At 39.3% G+C, this 17,769-nt stretch overlaps 1 protein-coding gene across 7 annotated transcripts in view; it reads left to right on the top strand.

The window, feature by feature from the left end:
• Nucleotides 1-17,769, top strand: part of LOC133470529 (partitioning defective 3 homolog) — a 307,047-nt gene that overhangs the window by 221,992 nt on the left and 67,286 nt on the right. For all 7 annotated transcript variants that reach the window (XM_061758996.1, XM_061759000.1, XM_061759001.1 and 4 more), the window contains one exon: nt 7,961-8,272. In XM_061758996.1, the coding sequence (XP_061614980.1) occupies nt 7,961-8,272 (312 nt within the window). The remainder of the gene's footprint in view (nt 1-7,960; nt 8,273-17,769) is intronic.

A 17,769-nucleotide genomic window follows, 5' to 3' on the forward strand; every position in this document is an offset into this window, starting at 1 on the left:
TAATCAGTAGCCAGCACTCCACTGTGACTCTCCTCATCCTCCCCCCCTCCCCCACAGACCACCAAAGAGCACGCTGCTATTTTTTATTTTTATTTTCTCCAGCAGTGGCACCCTTCTTTTAATTTGTTGTTGCTGACGCTGGACAAAAAAATAACCTGACCAGTGTTTCCAATAAGTCAGCAACTCACTTATTCCATACACTGAACGTTGATGAGGTGCGTCTTTAACAATATAATGTTCCATCATCACTACAATATGTTTATTTCTCATACCACAAATGGAAAACTACAATAGCATCCAGAAGAACTCAAACTTCCGTCAAGGCCGAAAAACTGTAACCATGTTCATCTCACTCGTAGGATTTTTAAAGTCATAACTTGCCAAGTTATATGCTTCAATGCCAGCCCTGTAGGACACAACGCTAACCACTGAATCTTTTTCGTCAGCGCCCAACTTGGTACCAAATCTAGACTGTGCGAATGAAAAAATTCCATCCATCCATTTTCTGAGCCGCTTCTCCTCACTAGGGTTGCGGGCGTGCTGGAGCCTATTCCAGCTAACATCGGGCAAGAGGCAGGGTACATACACACTGAACTGGTTGCCAGCCAATCGCAGGGCACATACAAACAAACAACCATTCACACTCACATTCACACCTACGGGCAATTTAGAGTCGTCAATTAACCTAGGATGCATGTTTTTGGGATGTGGGAGGAAACTGGAGTGCCCGGAGAAAACCCACGCAGGCACGGGGAGAACATGCAAACTCCACACAGGCGGGGCCGGGGATTGAACCCCGGTCCTCAGAACTGCGAGGCAGACGGTCTAACCAGTCGCTCACCGTGCCGCCCGAAAAAATTAATAATATTAATTTAAAAAAATTGTAATCGTTAAATTATTGGAGCTGCACCCTCATTCTACATGCTCACAACTGTTTAATGGTTAGCACATACAATCCCCCTCTGAAAAGTGTTTTTGCACAATCCTGCATCAAATGAACAAACCAAAGATGAGCAAAACAGTACCAGTCACCTGTGGCGAATATTTAAAAGAGCAATAGGCTTAAAGGCACTTTATTGCTTTGTGTAATCGGGTAGTCCCTCTTGGCAGTAGTGTGCATAGTGGCCCCAATGTTGTTATTCTAATTTCTCAAGCTACATCATTATTTTAGTATTCTGTTTGAGTCAAAGTTCCGTAAGTTCAAAGGAAGCGTGAACTGTCTGATGCAAAATTGTGATTACAATTATAATTACTTTTGTGATTACAATTAATTATTTTGATACCTACGGAAAGTCAATGTGGTTATCACACCTGTGAATGAACACACTGAAATCTGGACTATTATCTCTTGTGATTGCATTATGCTATTATGGACCAAGTGTTAACAGAAAAGACGGCTATCTGGGAGTTTGTAATTTTGCATAGACAGCTGCAAGAAGTCATTTGCTGCACTTTGATTGAATTCAGATATACATACCCGCCCTCCATCTGCTCTTCACAACAATAGAACATGTTTTGATGAGGGTGCAGTGAAAAGAAAAATCTATTCAATGCGGATGAGAAAGTCAGAGATCAGCAGCATTCTTTTTTCCATCCATTGCTGTAACAGTGCAAACTTAAAAAGGCAGTCTTTCAAACTTCTAAGAGTGTTGACTTCAAAATAAAGTGCCTGGGAGCAGGCCACCCTCTCTCTACTCCCTGACTCCCTTTAGGTTGATTAAACATTGACAAAAGTCTGAAGGTTATTTATGGCTTTGCACATTGGATGAACTGACAGGTTTCTACCAGTCTAAATTTCTCTATGCTGAATGAACTAAAGTAAAATTTTCACAAGAGTGTCATTGCAAATTCAGTTTCAGTTAGTGTGAAGTTGACACAAAGACAAAAGTTAGAGATATGCAATGTCATCTTGTTGACGCATCATTTTCTTGACATGGTGAGTTAGTGGTTTTATTACTTTCTGCCTCAAAAGACTCATCATTGCAATGCGTACACTCTCTGCTCGCCAAGAGGAAATACAATTTGCCTGCCGTCAAGCAAATGTGTAAAGTGAGGGTTATACACTCACCAGACGCTTCATTTGGGTTAGATCATTTTCATGATCGTTTCTGAATTTACCAAGACGATGTACAGTAGGTCAGTTTAGATTGACACAGTCAGAAAAGTATTAATTTACTTTTCCAGTGAGTAGAAAAATTCTACACACCTCTATTCAAATGCCAGGTTTTTGTGATACAAAAAAAATGAGACCAAGGTAGATTTCCAAACTTTTTTCACAATTAACACGTTCAGTGCCATTGACGGCTTTAGAGGTCAAATATCCATGTTAACTGCAAAGCCTGGCAGTGAATGAGTTAATTAATGTGACCTATAACATGTACATCTCAACTGGGGAAGAAAAATCCAGAGGAGAAGTAAAAATAAAAAACAACTGAGATAATGTTACACAAGTGGTTGCACCCTCTTATCATTGGGGATGTGGCTGACAAATCACATTCAACCTCATGCTAAATGGGATCCATCACACACTTGCCACCATTTAAAGTGTCTCAAATTAACCCCAAAATAAAGATCAGATGTGAAGGTAGGCTTTTTCTGGCATTTTTGTAGTCTTATGGCACCAGCATTAGTCCATAGAAAACTCAGAGGGATCTCATTGTTCATCAGTCAGGAAAAGGATACAAAGCCATTAAATATACAATGGAACAGAGCGAAGACGGTCATCATTAAGTGGGGAAAATATGGCCCAACAGTGACATTCCTTTCTAAATTGATGAAAGGACCATAAAAAAAAAACATTTTTAAAAAACTGCTAGGAAGACTGCCTCTTAAAAGGCTAGCAGCAACACAGAAGTAGCTGGATTTCTGGTAATTACTGACTGTTTAGTGCATTGACAACAATTTCCCGTCTTCTTTATATCTCTAGGTTATGGGGTTGGGTGGCAAGACAAGCCTTATTTTTGAAAGAAAAACATCCAAGCTCAACTACATTGAGCAAAAGCACACTTGAAATCTCCCAAATTATTCAATTAAACCAATGTATAACATTTTGGCCACATTTCCAAAAGGTATGTTTGGCACAAACAAAACACTGCTCACCAGCAAAAGAACACCATACCTAGTGAAGCATGGTGGTGCCAGCACCATTCTTTGGAGCTGTTTTTCTTCAGGTGGAACTGGGGCGTATGCCAAAGTGGACGGAATTATGAACACTTCCAAACACCAGCGTTAGCACAAAACCTTCTTCTTCTCTTTTGCTAGAAAGGAAAAACATGCCAGAAAAAGTGTACTACAACAGCTGAACTTATTTTGTGATAAATCAGTCACTTTAAATGGAGAAAGTTGTGTGCCCATTTTACATCAGTTTGAATGTGATTGGTTAATTCTGAATTCATTTATATCTCCTCTAATAAGAGGTGCACACTTGTACAATCACTTTGTCTCAGTTGTTGATTTGTACTTCACCTTGCCACAAACATGTTTTCTTCAATTGAATTGCACAGGGTATACAGTAGGTCACATTAAAGGTGGAACAAAATATTTTGGTCTCATTTTGTTGTATCACAAAATCCTGGCATTTGAACAGGTGTGTGTAGAAATTTTAAATCCACTGTATGTGTATTACTCTGGTTTTGTGTGCAGTGGTGTAAATGCTGCACTACATAAGACAACCAATTAAAATTGGGCAATATGTAATCAGTGAGCTATTGCTAAATAATACAGTATTGCTTTGCTGGTTCTGGTTAAACGTTGACGTGTCCTCATATGCCATATTTATCTTGCTCTTGGAACTGTACTTGTAATTGGGGCTTTACAACCAGTGATGTGTTTATTTTGGGCAGCAGTTCCCTCAGTGTATACATGTTAAACCATGATGTGATTAATAGAGTATGTTATGGTACAAGTGTGGGGGTTGTCTCTGAGGAGTAATTGTGAGAATGAGAAGTTGTGTGGGCAGGTTGCCCAAGGTTTGGTTTCAACAGACGATCAAAATCTCATGAATAAAATACTGTCAGAACACTTTATTTTATTTGCCAATACGTTTGTTTAACGGCGCAAGTGTTTAGTTTTAAATAGTCGATGATTATGTCTTATGCCTCTTGCTTATCCACCTGGTTCAGTCTGCAATGAGCTGTTTAAGTCAAGTAGTGGCTTTGCGCCAGGGTTCTTTGTTGTGAGGAGTCCTCAGCATTTAACTTTGGGTTTCTCATTCCACAATTACACAACATACTATATATAAACCAAAATTATGCAATTGTTTTTCACTCTCTTGACGCTCCCCTAAAAATGACGAACAGCCTATATTACAAACATCTTCAAACATCTTCCACTCCCCCTGTCAATCACAAATTCAACATGGCTGCTGCTAGATCTGTGATTCGATGATCTGAAGTGTGGCTGCACAGACTGTTTACAGCCGGCGCATTAACCGTTCGTTGTCTCAATTAAAGAAACACTACAATAGAATACATACTGTACAGTATTTTGCCACAAAAAATATCTCTATATATTTTTTTTGCCTAGTTACATTCCACAAATAGGTGAATTTGTGAATGCTGAAACGCAAATATGCAAGGGTCCAGTCTATGTCTAATATTGTCATATGTTCTCAAATAACAACAACCGCAACAAAACCATATAAACTGTATATTTGCCATTTTTACATGTTAATTCCTTCATTGAAGTATTTAAAAAAATCATTCCCTGCTAGGAAAGTCTATTTGTTTAGTTTTGTGTCATCAGTCCAATCAAGGACTATTATCTCATTAAAAATGTCAACAATTGTAATTTTTATGAATCTGATTAGTTCATAAAACGCCAGAGGGTTGGGGCTTGGTTCCCAGTGGACTTCCGTGAACCTCTGCTAACATTATTTTCTAGTCCTTCCTGGCAGAGATCAAACATCGCTTCAGCCAGATGGAAGGTGAAAGGGATTTGGGGAATACTTTTTTCCAGTTTTGAGACTTAAGTTATGTCCCTACATAGTGTCCCTTGAACAGGTGGCTACACTGTGTTCACACAACTGTGCTTTTAGTTAATGATTTCCACATTTTTACCTGCACTGTCATAATGTAAAATAGTGAAAAAATAAAATAAAAAGGACATATTTATGTTGGACCAATGACTTCATATCATGCAACATCACATCAGGCCTCCATCAAAATGTAATTCTGTAGCTAATGCTGAGCAAATGGGATTTGGGATGGCTAGAAATAAATAAGACAGTCTATGAGTAGGATGTGGGAATTGGGTTAATACGTCACTGAAAAATGGTGATTGTTTGAAATATGATTACCGTTATTAAAATACAGACATGGAGGACCGAGAAAGGCTGGAGGGTATTCAAGGCCTGTTTCGAAAGTGTCAATCATCAGTGAGCAGCCATGGGGGAGGTGGGGCGGTGGATGTCAGAGGTCGTTTATGACCTAAGGTTATAGGTATGTGTTGCACCAGTGGGAGGTAGCATGCTCGCGTCCATGTGTGTCGATGTGTGTGCGACCCCACGGCGGGTATGCAACATCTGGAACCTGTGAGCAGTCGGGTGGCTGCTGTTAAGGTCCCTGCAGTGGGAAGTCAACCCTTACCCTGTTCCACAAATGCCAGCTTTCCTCACTTCCTTGCAGTATAATTACTTAGTCCTGTTAGCTGCAAACACATGCACATTCACATGGAAGCATTCTATGAGAAAGAAAAGCACTTGTGAAAGGCTCCGTTGTCTTGAGGTGATCCTGCGGAGATGAACAGCAAGGAGGGGGAAGAACGAGCACTAAAGGAGATCGAGAGGCTCTCTTACTCTCCTACCTCTGCCCAATGATTTGACAAATAAGATCAGTTCAGTTCCCTGGTGGCTCATGGAAAGCTTCATATTTAGATAATACTGCAGGAGTATTCTCAAATATGTTTATTTAAACTCTTTTCCCCCTCCAACTTAAAGAGAACATTTATGAAGAGGGAGACTTTTTTTTTTTTTTAGAGGGAATTGTAATTACCAAATCTACACAAATTAAATTGTGATTTTTGTTCTTCTTTTGTGTTAAACAGTTCCACACAATTTTGTGTTGTTAGTTTAGCACAAAACATTAACATCTATGTAATGTTATGTTAGACTAGCAAAACACAACTGTGTGTGACTGGTTTACATGAAAATATTACTCTTCTTTTTTAGATTGTACAGTACTGTGCAAAGGTTTTTGGCCACCATTAGATTTCTGGTGTTAACCATAATATTACGACCAGACTAGAGCGTTGACCTCTGCCGAAGTAAGACTAATAACAAAAATAGTCAGCATAATTTTGTTTGTAAGTTATCAGGCTACTTCCGAATATATGCATTTTAATGACAGTATTAAATATTTCACATACATGTCCAATAAGTATTGGAACGATGAGGCCAATTGCTTTATTTTTGCTGTAGATGGAATGTGTTTGGGTTTGACATCAGAAGATGAATATGAGTCAAGAGATCAATATTTCAGCTTAGTATATTTCCAGGTATTTACATTTATATCTGACACACAACTTAGAAGATGATTTGTAAAGAAGCACCCAGGGTGAGCTGAAGTACTGGAACAGAGATAGATTCAAGTGAATAAGGCATTTAAATTCAGCAGATAGAATCCATGTGCTGTATAGGGTTTCAGTTTAGCTATTCACCCATGTCAAACCGGTCCTAGATGAGGGACCAGACAAAGCATGGCTCAAAAAAACCCTATGATGTATACAAATATTGGAAGATGATTTCCCTTGCCCGGACGTGGGTCTGGAGCCAGGCCTGGAGGTGGGGCTCGAAGGTGAGCGCCTGGTGGCCGGGCCTGCACCCATGGGGCCCGGCTGGGCACAGCCCGAAAGGGTAACGTGGGTCCCCCTTCCCATGGGCTCACCACCTGTAGAAGGGGCCATAGGGGTTGGGTGCAGTGTGAGCTGGGCGCTGGCCGAAGACAGGGACCTTGGTGATTCGATCCCCAGCTACAGAGGCTGGTTCTCGACACGTGGAACATAAACCTCTCTGGAAGGGAAGTTGCCAAGCTGGTGCGTGTGGTCGAGACGTTCTCACTAGATATACTTGTAGTTGGGCTCTCCTCCACACACAGCTTAGGGTCTGATGCCAGTCCACTCAAGAGGGGTTGGACTCGCTTCCACTTTGGAGTTGCCCATGGTAAGAGGCGCCGAGTACTTGGCCCAAACATATTGTGCTGGGAATGTCTGGCAGAATCCCCGGTCAGAAAGGTTTTCAACTCCCCCCTCCGGCAGAACTTTACCCATGTTGCAGAAGGCGGGGGACATTGAGTCTGAGTGGACTTTGTCCCACACCTCCATTGCTGAGGCGGGTGACCGGAGCTGTGGCCGTAAGGTGGTCGGTGCCTGTCGTGGCGGCTTCCCTGCTAAAGTCACTGCACCTGCGACCCGACCTACGATAAGCGGACGAAAATGTATAGATGGATGAAGTTCTTTATGAGACCCAGATAATAGATCCCTTGACTTAAAAGCTGAAATATTTAGCCATCCGCAACAAAATAAGAATTGTTGATTAAAATTGTTTAACATATTTAATTTTTTGTCAAGTGGAGTTTAAAACAGAATAATTTACTTTGGGGGTTCCACTACACAGGGGTTCTTGGTTTACGACGGAATTACCTTCCTAAGGTGACAATTAACCGAAATTTGTACATACTGTAAGAAACAAGCCATAGTTTATTGCTAACCTACACTAACACGGTGGTAAAGTAATAATTACTGTAAATATTTATAAGGAAATGTTTCTAGGCCTTGAATATAAATCAATCAAATGAAAACGCCAACTACAGCTGTAAGTGAGCGGGCCTTCTTGTATCACATGACAATGTACATTGAACCCCTGCATATTCCCTATTCGTAATTCCTTAACTTTGCCTATCTGCAGATTTTTATGAACATATGTTACTTAAAAAAATATCTCTAATGGTTGCTGTGTTATTCCTAGAATACAGGCCAAGATGCGTGAGCTCCGGGAGAAGCAGGCAAAGGAGCGGGAATATGCTGAAATTCAAGATATCATCAGCCACTCCACCTTGAGCTCGGACGAAGAGCACACCTATGCTGGCATCGGATCTTGGGACTCGCCAGTGGACAGCAGCACCATTGAGCCTTACAGCACTCACCACCAGTACAATCTCCCTCAGGTTCACCAGGGCCCTCACCCTTCCTCCAATCCTCCGAACAACAACCCACCTCAAGAGGCACTGTATGCTCAGGTCAACAAACCTCGCAATGGACGCCCTGCATCTTCTGACAGGTAAGTCTAAAACTAATGATGGAGGTTGCAATGCTTCTGACTCAACATACAAACGTACTCAACAGCAACAGGTAGACTAACTACCGTTGTGGCTTTTGTTACACTTTGCAGCAATTGAGTTCATGTACTCCTCATCTATAATGTACGAGCTGCATTGTGTTTGTATTTGTTCATTTTGCTTGTCACGGATAACAAATACTGCACACTTGACAACCAGCAGTATCCACAGGCAAGGTGAACAAAAACAGCAGGAATCTTTTATCTATTTGTTAGAATGTAATTTCATGTATTTTTCCCCTCATTATCCTTGGATCAGAGGTAATCCTCTCCAGCTTCAGCCTTACACACTTTTTTCAGTCATGCTCTGTTTGAGTTCATCTTTGTTTCACTCATAGCTTCTATGTTGCGCATAGAAGGTTACAGTATATTGGTGTGCCACCAACGCTATGCAGAGTTTAAGTTGTGATAGGAATAACAGATTCCATATTAATTTCCTAATGCCACTTCAATGACTAATTTATGAGTGACTGATGACTAATTTTTTTTTTAACTCAAATACAGGTGACAACATATTTGTTTCTTTGTGGAGTGATGGGCTTGGATAATATTATGTCACAAAAATCAGTAAAAAAAACAAAAACTATGAGCTTTCATTCCATCACACAAAAAGAAATTGAATAATATTCAAATAATATTAGAAGTCCAGTCGCTATATCAGGAACACCAGACAATAAATACATACAAAGAGTGACGGGCATATCTGCTTCTTGGTTCTGAGGTTGGGGCTCCAAATCCAGGCTCTGACCTTCCTGTGTAGAGTTTACATGTTCTTCCCGCACGTGTCAGGGTTTTTTTTACAGGTCCTACTGCCCTCTTACACATTCCATTAGGTTCTTTAAATACTCTAAATTGTCCATAGGTTTGAATGTGAGTGTGTTGTAGGTAGATTGTCTATTCATCCATCCATCCATCCATTTTCTGAGCAGCTTCTCCTCACTAGGGTCGCAGGCGTGCTGGAGCCTATCCCAGCTGTCATCGGGCAGGAGGCGGGGTACACCCTGAACTGGTTGCCAGCCAATCGCAGGGCACATAGGAACAAACAACCATTCGCACTCACAGTCATGCCTACGGGCAATTTAGCGTCTCCAATTCATGCATGTTTTTGGGATGTGGGAGGAAACCGGAGTGCCCGGAGAAAACCCACGCAGGCACGGGGAGAACATCCAAACTCCACACAGGCGGGGCCGGGGATTGAACCCGGGTCCTCAGAACTGTGAGGCTGACGCTCTAACCAGTCGGCCACCGTGCCATGCTTGTCTATTCGTGTCCAGCAATTGGCTGGCCACTAGTTCAGGGTGTACCCCGTCTCTCACCCAAAGTCAGCTGGGATAGGCTTCAGCTCCGTGACCCTAATAAGGATAAGCACTATAGAATATAGATGGATAGTTACAGTGCCTTATAGTAAGAGGTGTTTTTTGTGTTGTTGATTTATGATCCCGTACCTTATTTAACTACTGAAGGACATAGGGTTGTACAGTTGGACCCACCTTTTGTGGCTAGTGTACATTGTACACAGACTTGATTAGAAAACAGATGTACTGTATTTAGCCTACATACATTATACTTGTTCTTCTGCTAAACTGGTAAGATTACATTCACTACATATGTGTTCTGCTGTTAAGGACATGTCCAAGAGCCATTAATTTGCTATTATAATACAATGGGTCAAGCTAAACTTATTTATTTGACAGCTGTTATTTGGTTAGGTGGATGTGGTGGGTATTAATGTTAGCGTGCGTGTCTGTGTGTGTGTGTGTGTGTGTGTGTGTGTGTGTGTGTGTGTGTGTGTGTGTGGACATACAGTAACAGCTCTACAGTATGTGGATAATGTTGTTCAAGGATCAGTCTCCATCCAGCGACCACCTAATGCCCCCTCCTATATCCTATATAAATCAATTACAGTGGATATGACATGATTATCTGGCCAAACTGATAACTAGTTCAATCCATGTGTCAATACAGCTATGGCCCACCAGTCGAGAGATAGACAGACATGTTACCTCAGGACAGAATCAGTATCTTACGACTATTTATTGGAAATAATTTTTCCCCAAAGCAAACACTTTTTACACTGCTAAACCTAAAGATTTTTCAGCTATGATGGATATAATGCTATTAAGTATCAACTCAAGCTGCAGGGATACATTATTCTTTAAAAAGCAATGGGGGCCTTTCACTGAAAAACATTTGGTTCTTTCCCTGAGAGAAGTCTAATTGTGTTTAGCGTATTCCGATTACAGTTGTTATTATTAATTGCCTCTGACCATCTGGCTAATATATATATATATATATATATATATTTTTTTTTTTCCCTCCTTTACAAATGTTTTTGAATTGAAATCCAAATACATTACACGAGTTGTTACATCGTCTATGAGGGTAATTGGTTTATGAAAGCAAATAACTCAAAAAGACCCTGCCTTATACAGTATTGGTCTCTCCCACACTCCTGTTTTTGTAGTTTTGTGTGACATTGAGTTTTCATGGGTGTATTACAGGATCAGAACCTTAGTGTTTCATATAAATATAAATTTATATATATATATATATTTCCTTGAGGTCTGAGACTTGGGTGTGGATGGGACAATGTAGAATTGTATTTGCAAAGACCCGATTAGCCGTTACGTGCTGAGAAGTGTTCTTAAATATGCATGTTTTCAAAGTGGCATTTTTGTTTTGGACCTGCTTTGCATATCTTCTATTCACCAGCTTAGCTGTATGTCTGTAACATTTGTTTTGCTGCTTTTGATATATAATAATATTCACAGTTTCTTATTTACGGTAGTTTAGAGGCATATTTGCAAATGCCCAAAAAAATCCTGTTTTTAAGAAATTTGGATTCATGGCTTCCTATCATGACAAACATAACTAGTAATTTGCATGACTAAATTGAACTTTTTGCTAGAAGTTAAGTGTCAACAAAACATAATTGCAAGTAATTTCTGACAGTTTAACACAAAGATCACCTAGTTTGACTGTTGAAAGATGATTTACTGTTTCAAACTGGATACATTTGTAATCTTTTAATTATGCTATTTTATCTATCTCTATATCTGTCTGTCTGTCTGACGGCCAGCCTGCCTGTGTCTTTATGTACATTCATCTGCCCAAGTTATAATGTAAATAAAATTAGGCAAGTTAGACATACAGCGGCTGAAATAAGTATTTAACGCATCACCATTTTTCTCACGAAGTATACTTCCAAAAGTGCTACTGACCTGAAAATGTCAGCAGATGTTTGGAACAACCCTAGTAATCCATACATTACAAAAAAGTAGAACAAATGAGCTCAGAAATTAAGTTGTATGTAAAAATGTGAAATGGCACAGTGAAAAAGTATAGAATACATGAAGAAAGGGAGGTGCAAAAAGGTATGGAAAACCAAGACAACACCTAAAATCTATCAACAATCAAACAGAAATCCAGCCCCTTGTCAGTGCAAATTAATATCAGCTGGTTCAGTCCTAATACATGGCCTACCAAAAGGTCTCATTGCCACCACATCTCATGATGGGTAAGAGCAGAGAGCTGTCTCAAGACCATTGCAAACTAATTGTTGCAAAACATAACGATTGCATTGTTTACAGGCGCATATATAAGCTTCTGTACGTTCCAGTGAGCACAGTTGGGGCCATAATACGTAAGTGGAAAGCCAATCATACCACCATAAATTTGCCTCGATCAAGTGCTCCTCGCAAGATTTCTGACGGAGGAGTGCAAAGAATAATCAGAAGAGTTGTCCAAGAGCCAAGGACCACCTGTGGAGAGCTTCAAAAAGACCTGGAATTAGCAGGTACTGTTGTCACAAGGAAAACAGTGAGCAATGTACTCCGCCGCCATGGCCTGTATGCACGCTCATCACACAAGAACCCAATACTGGGGGAAAAAAAGCATGTCAAAGCTCGTTTAAAGTTTGCTGAACAACATTTGGACAAGCCAGTTAAATACTGGGAGAATATAGTCTTGTCAGATGATAGCAAAATTTAACTCTTTGGATGCCATAATGCACACCACGTTTGGAGGCAAAATGGCACTGCACATCACCCTAAAAACACCATACCAACAGTGAAGTTTGGAGGTGGGAACATGATGGTGTGGGGCTGCTTTTCAGAAAATGGTACTGGTAAACTTCACATTATTGAGTTAAGGATGAATGGGCAAATGTACCAAGACATTCTTGACAAAAATCTGCTGCCATCTACGAAGATGATGAAAATGACACAAGGACATTTCAGCAGGATAATGAGCGAAAACATACTGCCAAGGAAACTCAATTGGATTCAAAGAAAATAAAATAAAGCTCCTAGAATGGCCCAGCCAATCACCTGACTTGAATCCAATCGAAAATCTATGGAAATAACTGAAACTTAAGGTCCATAAAAGAAGCCCACGGAACCTTCAAGATTTGAAGACTGCTTGTGTGGAGGAATGGGCCAAAATCACACTAGAGCAAAGAATGAGACTAATTTCTCCATGACTCATTTGTCATTGCAAACAAAGGCTTTTGTACAAAGTATTAAATAAATACCAGTTAGCGTGTTCAATACTTTTTCCTTTTGTCATTTCAAATTATTACACAATTTAATTTCAGAATTAATTTTTTCTACTTTCTTTGTATGTATGGATTACTTGGTTTATTCCCCAAATCTGGTGAAATTTTTATGTCAATAGCACCTTTGGAAATCTATTTCATGAGAAAAACCGTGACATGTTAAATACTTATTTCAGCCTCTGTATATATAACTCTATACGGTAGGATAACTATGGGGAGTTTTGACCAAAAAAAATAGGAGTATAATTGTTTGGAAAAACTAAGAGAGCACTGCATTTTTTATAGTTTAAAAAAAGGTATTGGCTCATAAATTGTTATTGCATCTTCACTTAAGGCGGAGGCTTTTCTCTTTGGTCCATTTAACTAATTAGAGTCACTTACCAGACCCTTGGTTGAAGAGATTAGGTCCACATGCCTCCAATTTCCTGTTACTGTTTATTGTCATTTTGCAACTTGGACTCTTTTAGGTTTCACAAACATACATTCATTTAATGTAATTATAAAAGCATTCACCCATGATTCATCCTAGGTTTCTAAGCTCCACATTTGTTTATCTTCTGTACATCATGCAGCTGGATAAATAACATAAATATAATAACATACATGTTTCTGTCTATTAGACCTTTGGTAATGGTGCCCTGATGGAAAGGTCACAATGACTGTAGAGATGGAATGAGTCAGTGGATTATAAACCTTTAGTGATACCAAGACCCTGGGATCATGCTCAGTCTGTTGAATTAGCTTTTACTGTTATTTTGCAGTATCCCTCGAAAACAAGAGCAATAAAATACATTCTTTATTTGTGTCAAGTTTGATTTAAATCTTATACAACACAAATTTAACTCTAAAACTCATAGCATAAATTTTGCTGTATTTATTGCTGGATGTATGTGTTAGTGGACCTAAAACAATTGTTTTAATAGTTTTGCTACACCTTGTCTTGTTTATAAAAAAGGAGTCTGCCTGGCAAAATGGAATGACCTCGTTTCTAGACAGGCAGCTGAGAAGTTAACTACTCCATCTGCCATGGGACCCCAGGGTTTGGGTGACTGGCACTGGATGGTGCGTTTGAGCACGAAAGCCTGACAGGTGCCAGCCTCCAAGGGATTTGTGGGAGGCGGGCGTGAAACAAGGCATCACCTTTTGAAACTGTTATTTGATTGACTGCTGCTCCCATTACCCATCAGGTTTCTAATACAGCTCAGAGTGAGAGCGTGCAGTTGTGGAAGGAAGCAGTGGGGAAAAGCAGGCAGGGAAAAAAAGACATGGAGCCGATCGGGCTCAGCAGTGCAAAGCTTTTCAAGTCCTGTGAAACTCAGACGCTCCAGAGAGCCGAGCAGGCTGGGAATGAGAGCGCAAGAACTCCAAGATTGACACTTAAGAAACACTGTTTTTTCCCTATTGTGCTAGCCACTCTAAAATACAGTCAAAACCTTCACTTGCATGGCCTTGAAATTTGATCACAAGGTAGCTAATGAATTTTCCGAAGCGGATGAAAGACCAGAGGTTCCATTTCTGCAGGACAGATAAGTAAGGGTATCTGTGCTGGAAGACCGTTTGAAGTCTGGGTGGGAATCTGCATTGAGAAACCACAAAGGAGTTTTACTGCCCACTGGAAAAAAACAACACTAAATATATACAGTAAATAAATAGACACTGTTTAAACTGTATATACTAAAGGAAAAAAGTTCAACTAGTAGGAGAATATAGTTGTAATATTATAAGAATAGAGCAATTATGTAATGTAAGAACTGAAGAGACTGTGGCTGCTGGTCTCAGACTGTTCAAGTAGCTGCACCTTTTGTGTTGTAATATTTTATTCTTCTAACCTCAGGACTTTTTCTTTTTTCTATTTAATTCTTGACATTATTCAACTTTAGTTTATTCAGCATGGTAAAACCAAACACCTACCATCAGTGTTGGCAACGATATGCTAACTGTGCTAATACTATATATTGATTATGCATACTGTTTACAGTACTGTGCAAAACTCTTCGGTCACCTCTGGCTTTGTTTTATTAAATACCTTTTTCATAGCATTCTTTTGACATTAAAATAGTAAAAGACGTATACATTTAACATGATTGCGTTAAAAAAATAACAAATTTCCACAAAACTTTGTTGAGGGTTGGTGTATGAGACAAGAAAATGGTGTAAATCAGGAAAAAGGTAGGGATACAAGAATATTGTATATATGTTATATGTATTTTTTACTATTTGAGTCATTATGGCATCAATGCACCATCTGTTTGTCTCAATATCATCAACTCCTTGAAAAATAAAAACAGTTCTCTGGTGATTGAGTCATCTGTACTGATCTTACATTAGATTAGTGAGTAAAAACAAGAATATAAATGAAGAAACTTTGTCTGACATCGTTGAATTATTGTTTTCTCGGTGCATATTAATCATGTTACTTTAGTGAGGCGCTGTCCTATGTCACACTGACAATAAAATGAGATTTAGTGGCATTGTTTTGTTCGCACAGCAAAAATGTATTCGAGCTAGGATGCTAGTGGTCCTCTGCCTAACTTTTTGCTGCTCACTCAACAGCTTTGTTTTGTTTGTTCTTACGTTGCTCTGATGTTTCTTTCCATAGTGTTATTGAACATTAAAGTTTTTAATTACTGTAATAACAGCCTTTAATATTCACACCTTTCCTTGACTTCATGTTTTCCCAGTGTGTCTAAACAGTACTTGCCTGCTTTTATGTGTTTTACATTAGTGACATGACGCCACATACCACCAAGTGTTGCAATGTGGGCCTGTACTTTGGACACACATGGTCTATTTGGACCACTAATGCAGCTTAATAATAAGAACATATGAACTGTAATCTTCTGCCTCAATCAGTTGATTGCTGAGCCATTATGAAGTCAACGTTTTGTTTTCTCTCTCATCCTTTGTTAGTTAACTAAGTCTGCAATCAACAAGCCGTCTCTGTGATTTTTGTTTGTATTTCATTATTTTGCAATCAAAAGAAGATTAACAGCACTTTCCGACTGCAACATCTGTAGCCTTGATTAAATTCTACCTCTTAATAATTTATTGGTAAACAAATTAATCTTTTACAACCCATGCCTCTGTGTGTAGACTTAAATATCAGCTCTTAAGTCTCATAACTTTTCTCGTCGCTCCCCCAGGGAGTAAATAGCATAGTGAAGCACTTTGCCTTAATGAGACACATGCAATACTGTACTATAGTAGAAACTAATTATGTTTTTACTAAGCTATGGAGTCGTCTCTGTCTGTTTTGGCAACATATCCTGTTTTTTTCAACATTTTTGTTTGCTAAAATGAACAATTCGCAGAAAATCTGAGTCTCAGCCATTCTTATTCGTCTCATCTGAGGTCATTTTAGGAAATTTATGTCATCGGGTATGTTTACTGCACTCTGGGTCTTTTGAACTCTTTCCACTGATACAAATGAACAGAGCAAAACAACGATAATAACATGGGATGCCTGGACTTGGCTGAATTGATAACTGCACTGAGCAATGGAGATAGTTGTTGTTTGGGAGAAATGTCATAAGTGTTTTCATCTCCTTATTTCTGTCCATATCCGTGGGCACGGTCCCATCGGCTCCTTTTTTTGTCATCTGAAAATCCGAAAGTACAAACAGTACTGGCATATGCCTTTGTTTGTGTAGCTTTTGGACAAAAATGATGGTGCTCCATTAATTATGTCGGACAAAAATGTGTTCACATAAAGTTTGACATAACCTAAAAAAATATTCTGATGAATTATGTTAATATCTCACTGTGCCTACCCGACAGTAAAACTACTACGGTTTTCCTGGTAGAATTTTTTTTCTACTAAGCGGTTGGAGCTCGTATGTTATTCCTGGTCTAATTAAGAATAAAAATTAGCGTTGGGGTCAGAGAGTTAGCATAGAGTCTGAGTTTTTAGAGTTCCAGGTTTAGTGAGGTGTACCACAGTAACAAAAAAGTGCACCGATTCAGCAGGTAGAAAGTAGAGGCAAATGAAGACAATGTGTGTTGCAGTCTTCCAGAATGTGTCTCTGGTTGTTTTATGAACACACCACATATGTATAAACAACAAGTTTCAGATCAGCACATTTCAATTTATTTAATTTAGTCTTTTCCTGGAGCTCGCTCAAATTCACCACTTATAATAATTCACAATTCTAAATGTTAAAGTATGTCAGCGACAAACGCTTTTCAATTACTTGCTTTTCAAGCCAAAAACCTTGTAATTAAATTACATCATTACAATACAACACTGTTAATGTCACATTAGTGTAAATCAGCGTCAACTGTCTTGTTTCTACCGTATTTTGTCCCTTTCAGTTAACTTCAATAATAAATACTGGTCACTGAAATGAGTCATGAAATATTTGTTTTGCAAATTTCAACACTGTCTAATACTGAAAACACTCTCACATTATAAACAGTTGTTGTTCAATAAACTGTTAAACTGATTAAATATTTGATACACTCTAATAACAGATGGCATATGTCTCAAACATTCACATTATACAGGAGGGTTTGCAAATTAGCACTTCAAAATTCACACTCAGTTATACTCAGTGCCCTGCGACTGGCTGACAACCACTTAAGGTTGTACCCTCCTATCGCCCAAGGTCACCGCGGATAGGCTATAGCTCACCTGCAACCCTAGAGAGGATAAGTGGTATAGAAATGGATGGATGGATGGATGGATTGATGGATGGTGCAAAAGGGAGAGAGAGTGCTTTTGGCAAATCCTTGTCAGCGGTATCCAAACATTACATGATGTAAATGTGTTTATATAATGTGTTAGTAATGGTCCAGCTCTGTAAATGCCCCGTGTAAACATTGTATATATGTTACAAAATAAGGTCTCAAGTTTGATGCAGAAACAGACTTTTGCCGTTCTCTTTCA

This window comes from Phyllopteryx taeniolatus, chromosome 20 (genome assembly GCF_024500385.1).
Source record: "Phyllopteryx taeniolatus isolate TA_2022b chromosome 20, UOR_Ptae_1.2, whole genome shotgun sequence".
NCBI classification, from domain to species: Eukaryota; Metazoa; Chordata; class Actinopteri; order Syngnathiformes; family Syngnathidae; genus Phyllopteryx; species Phyllopteryx taeniolatus.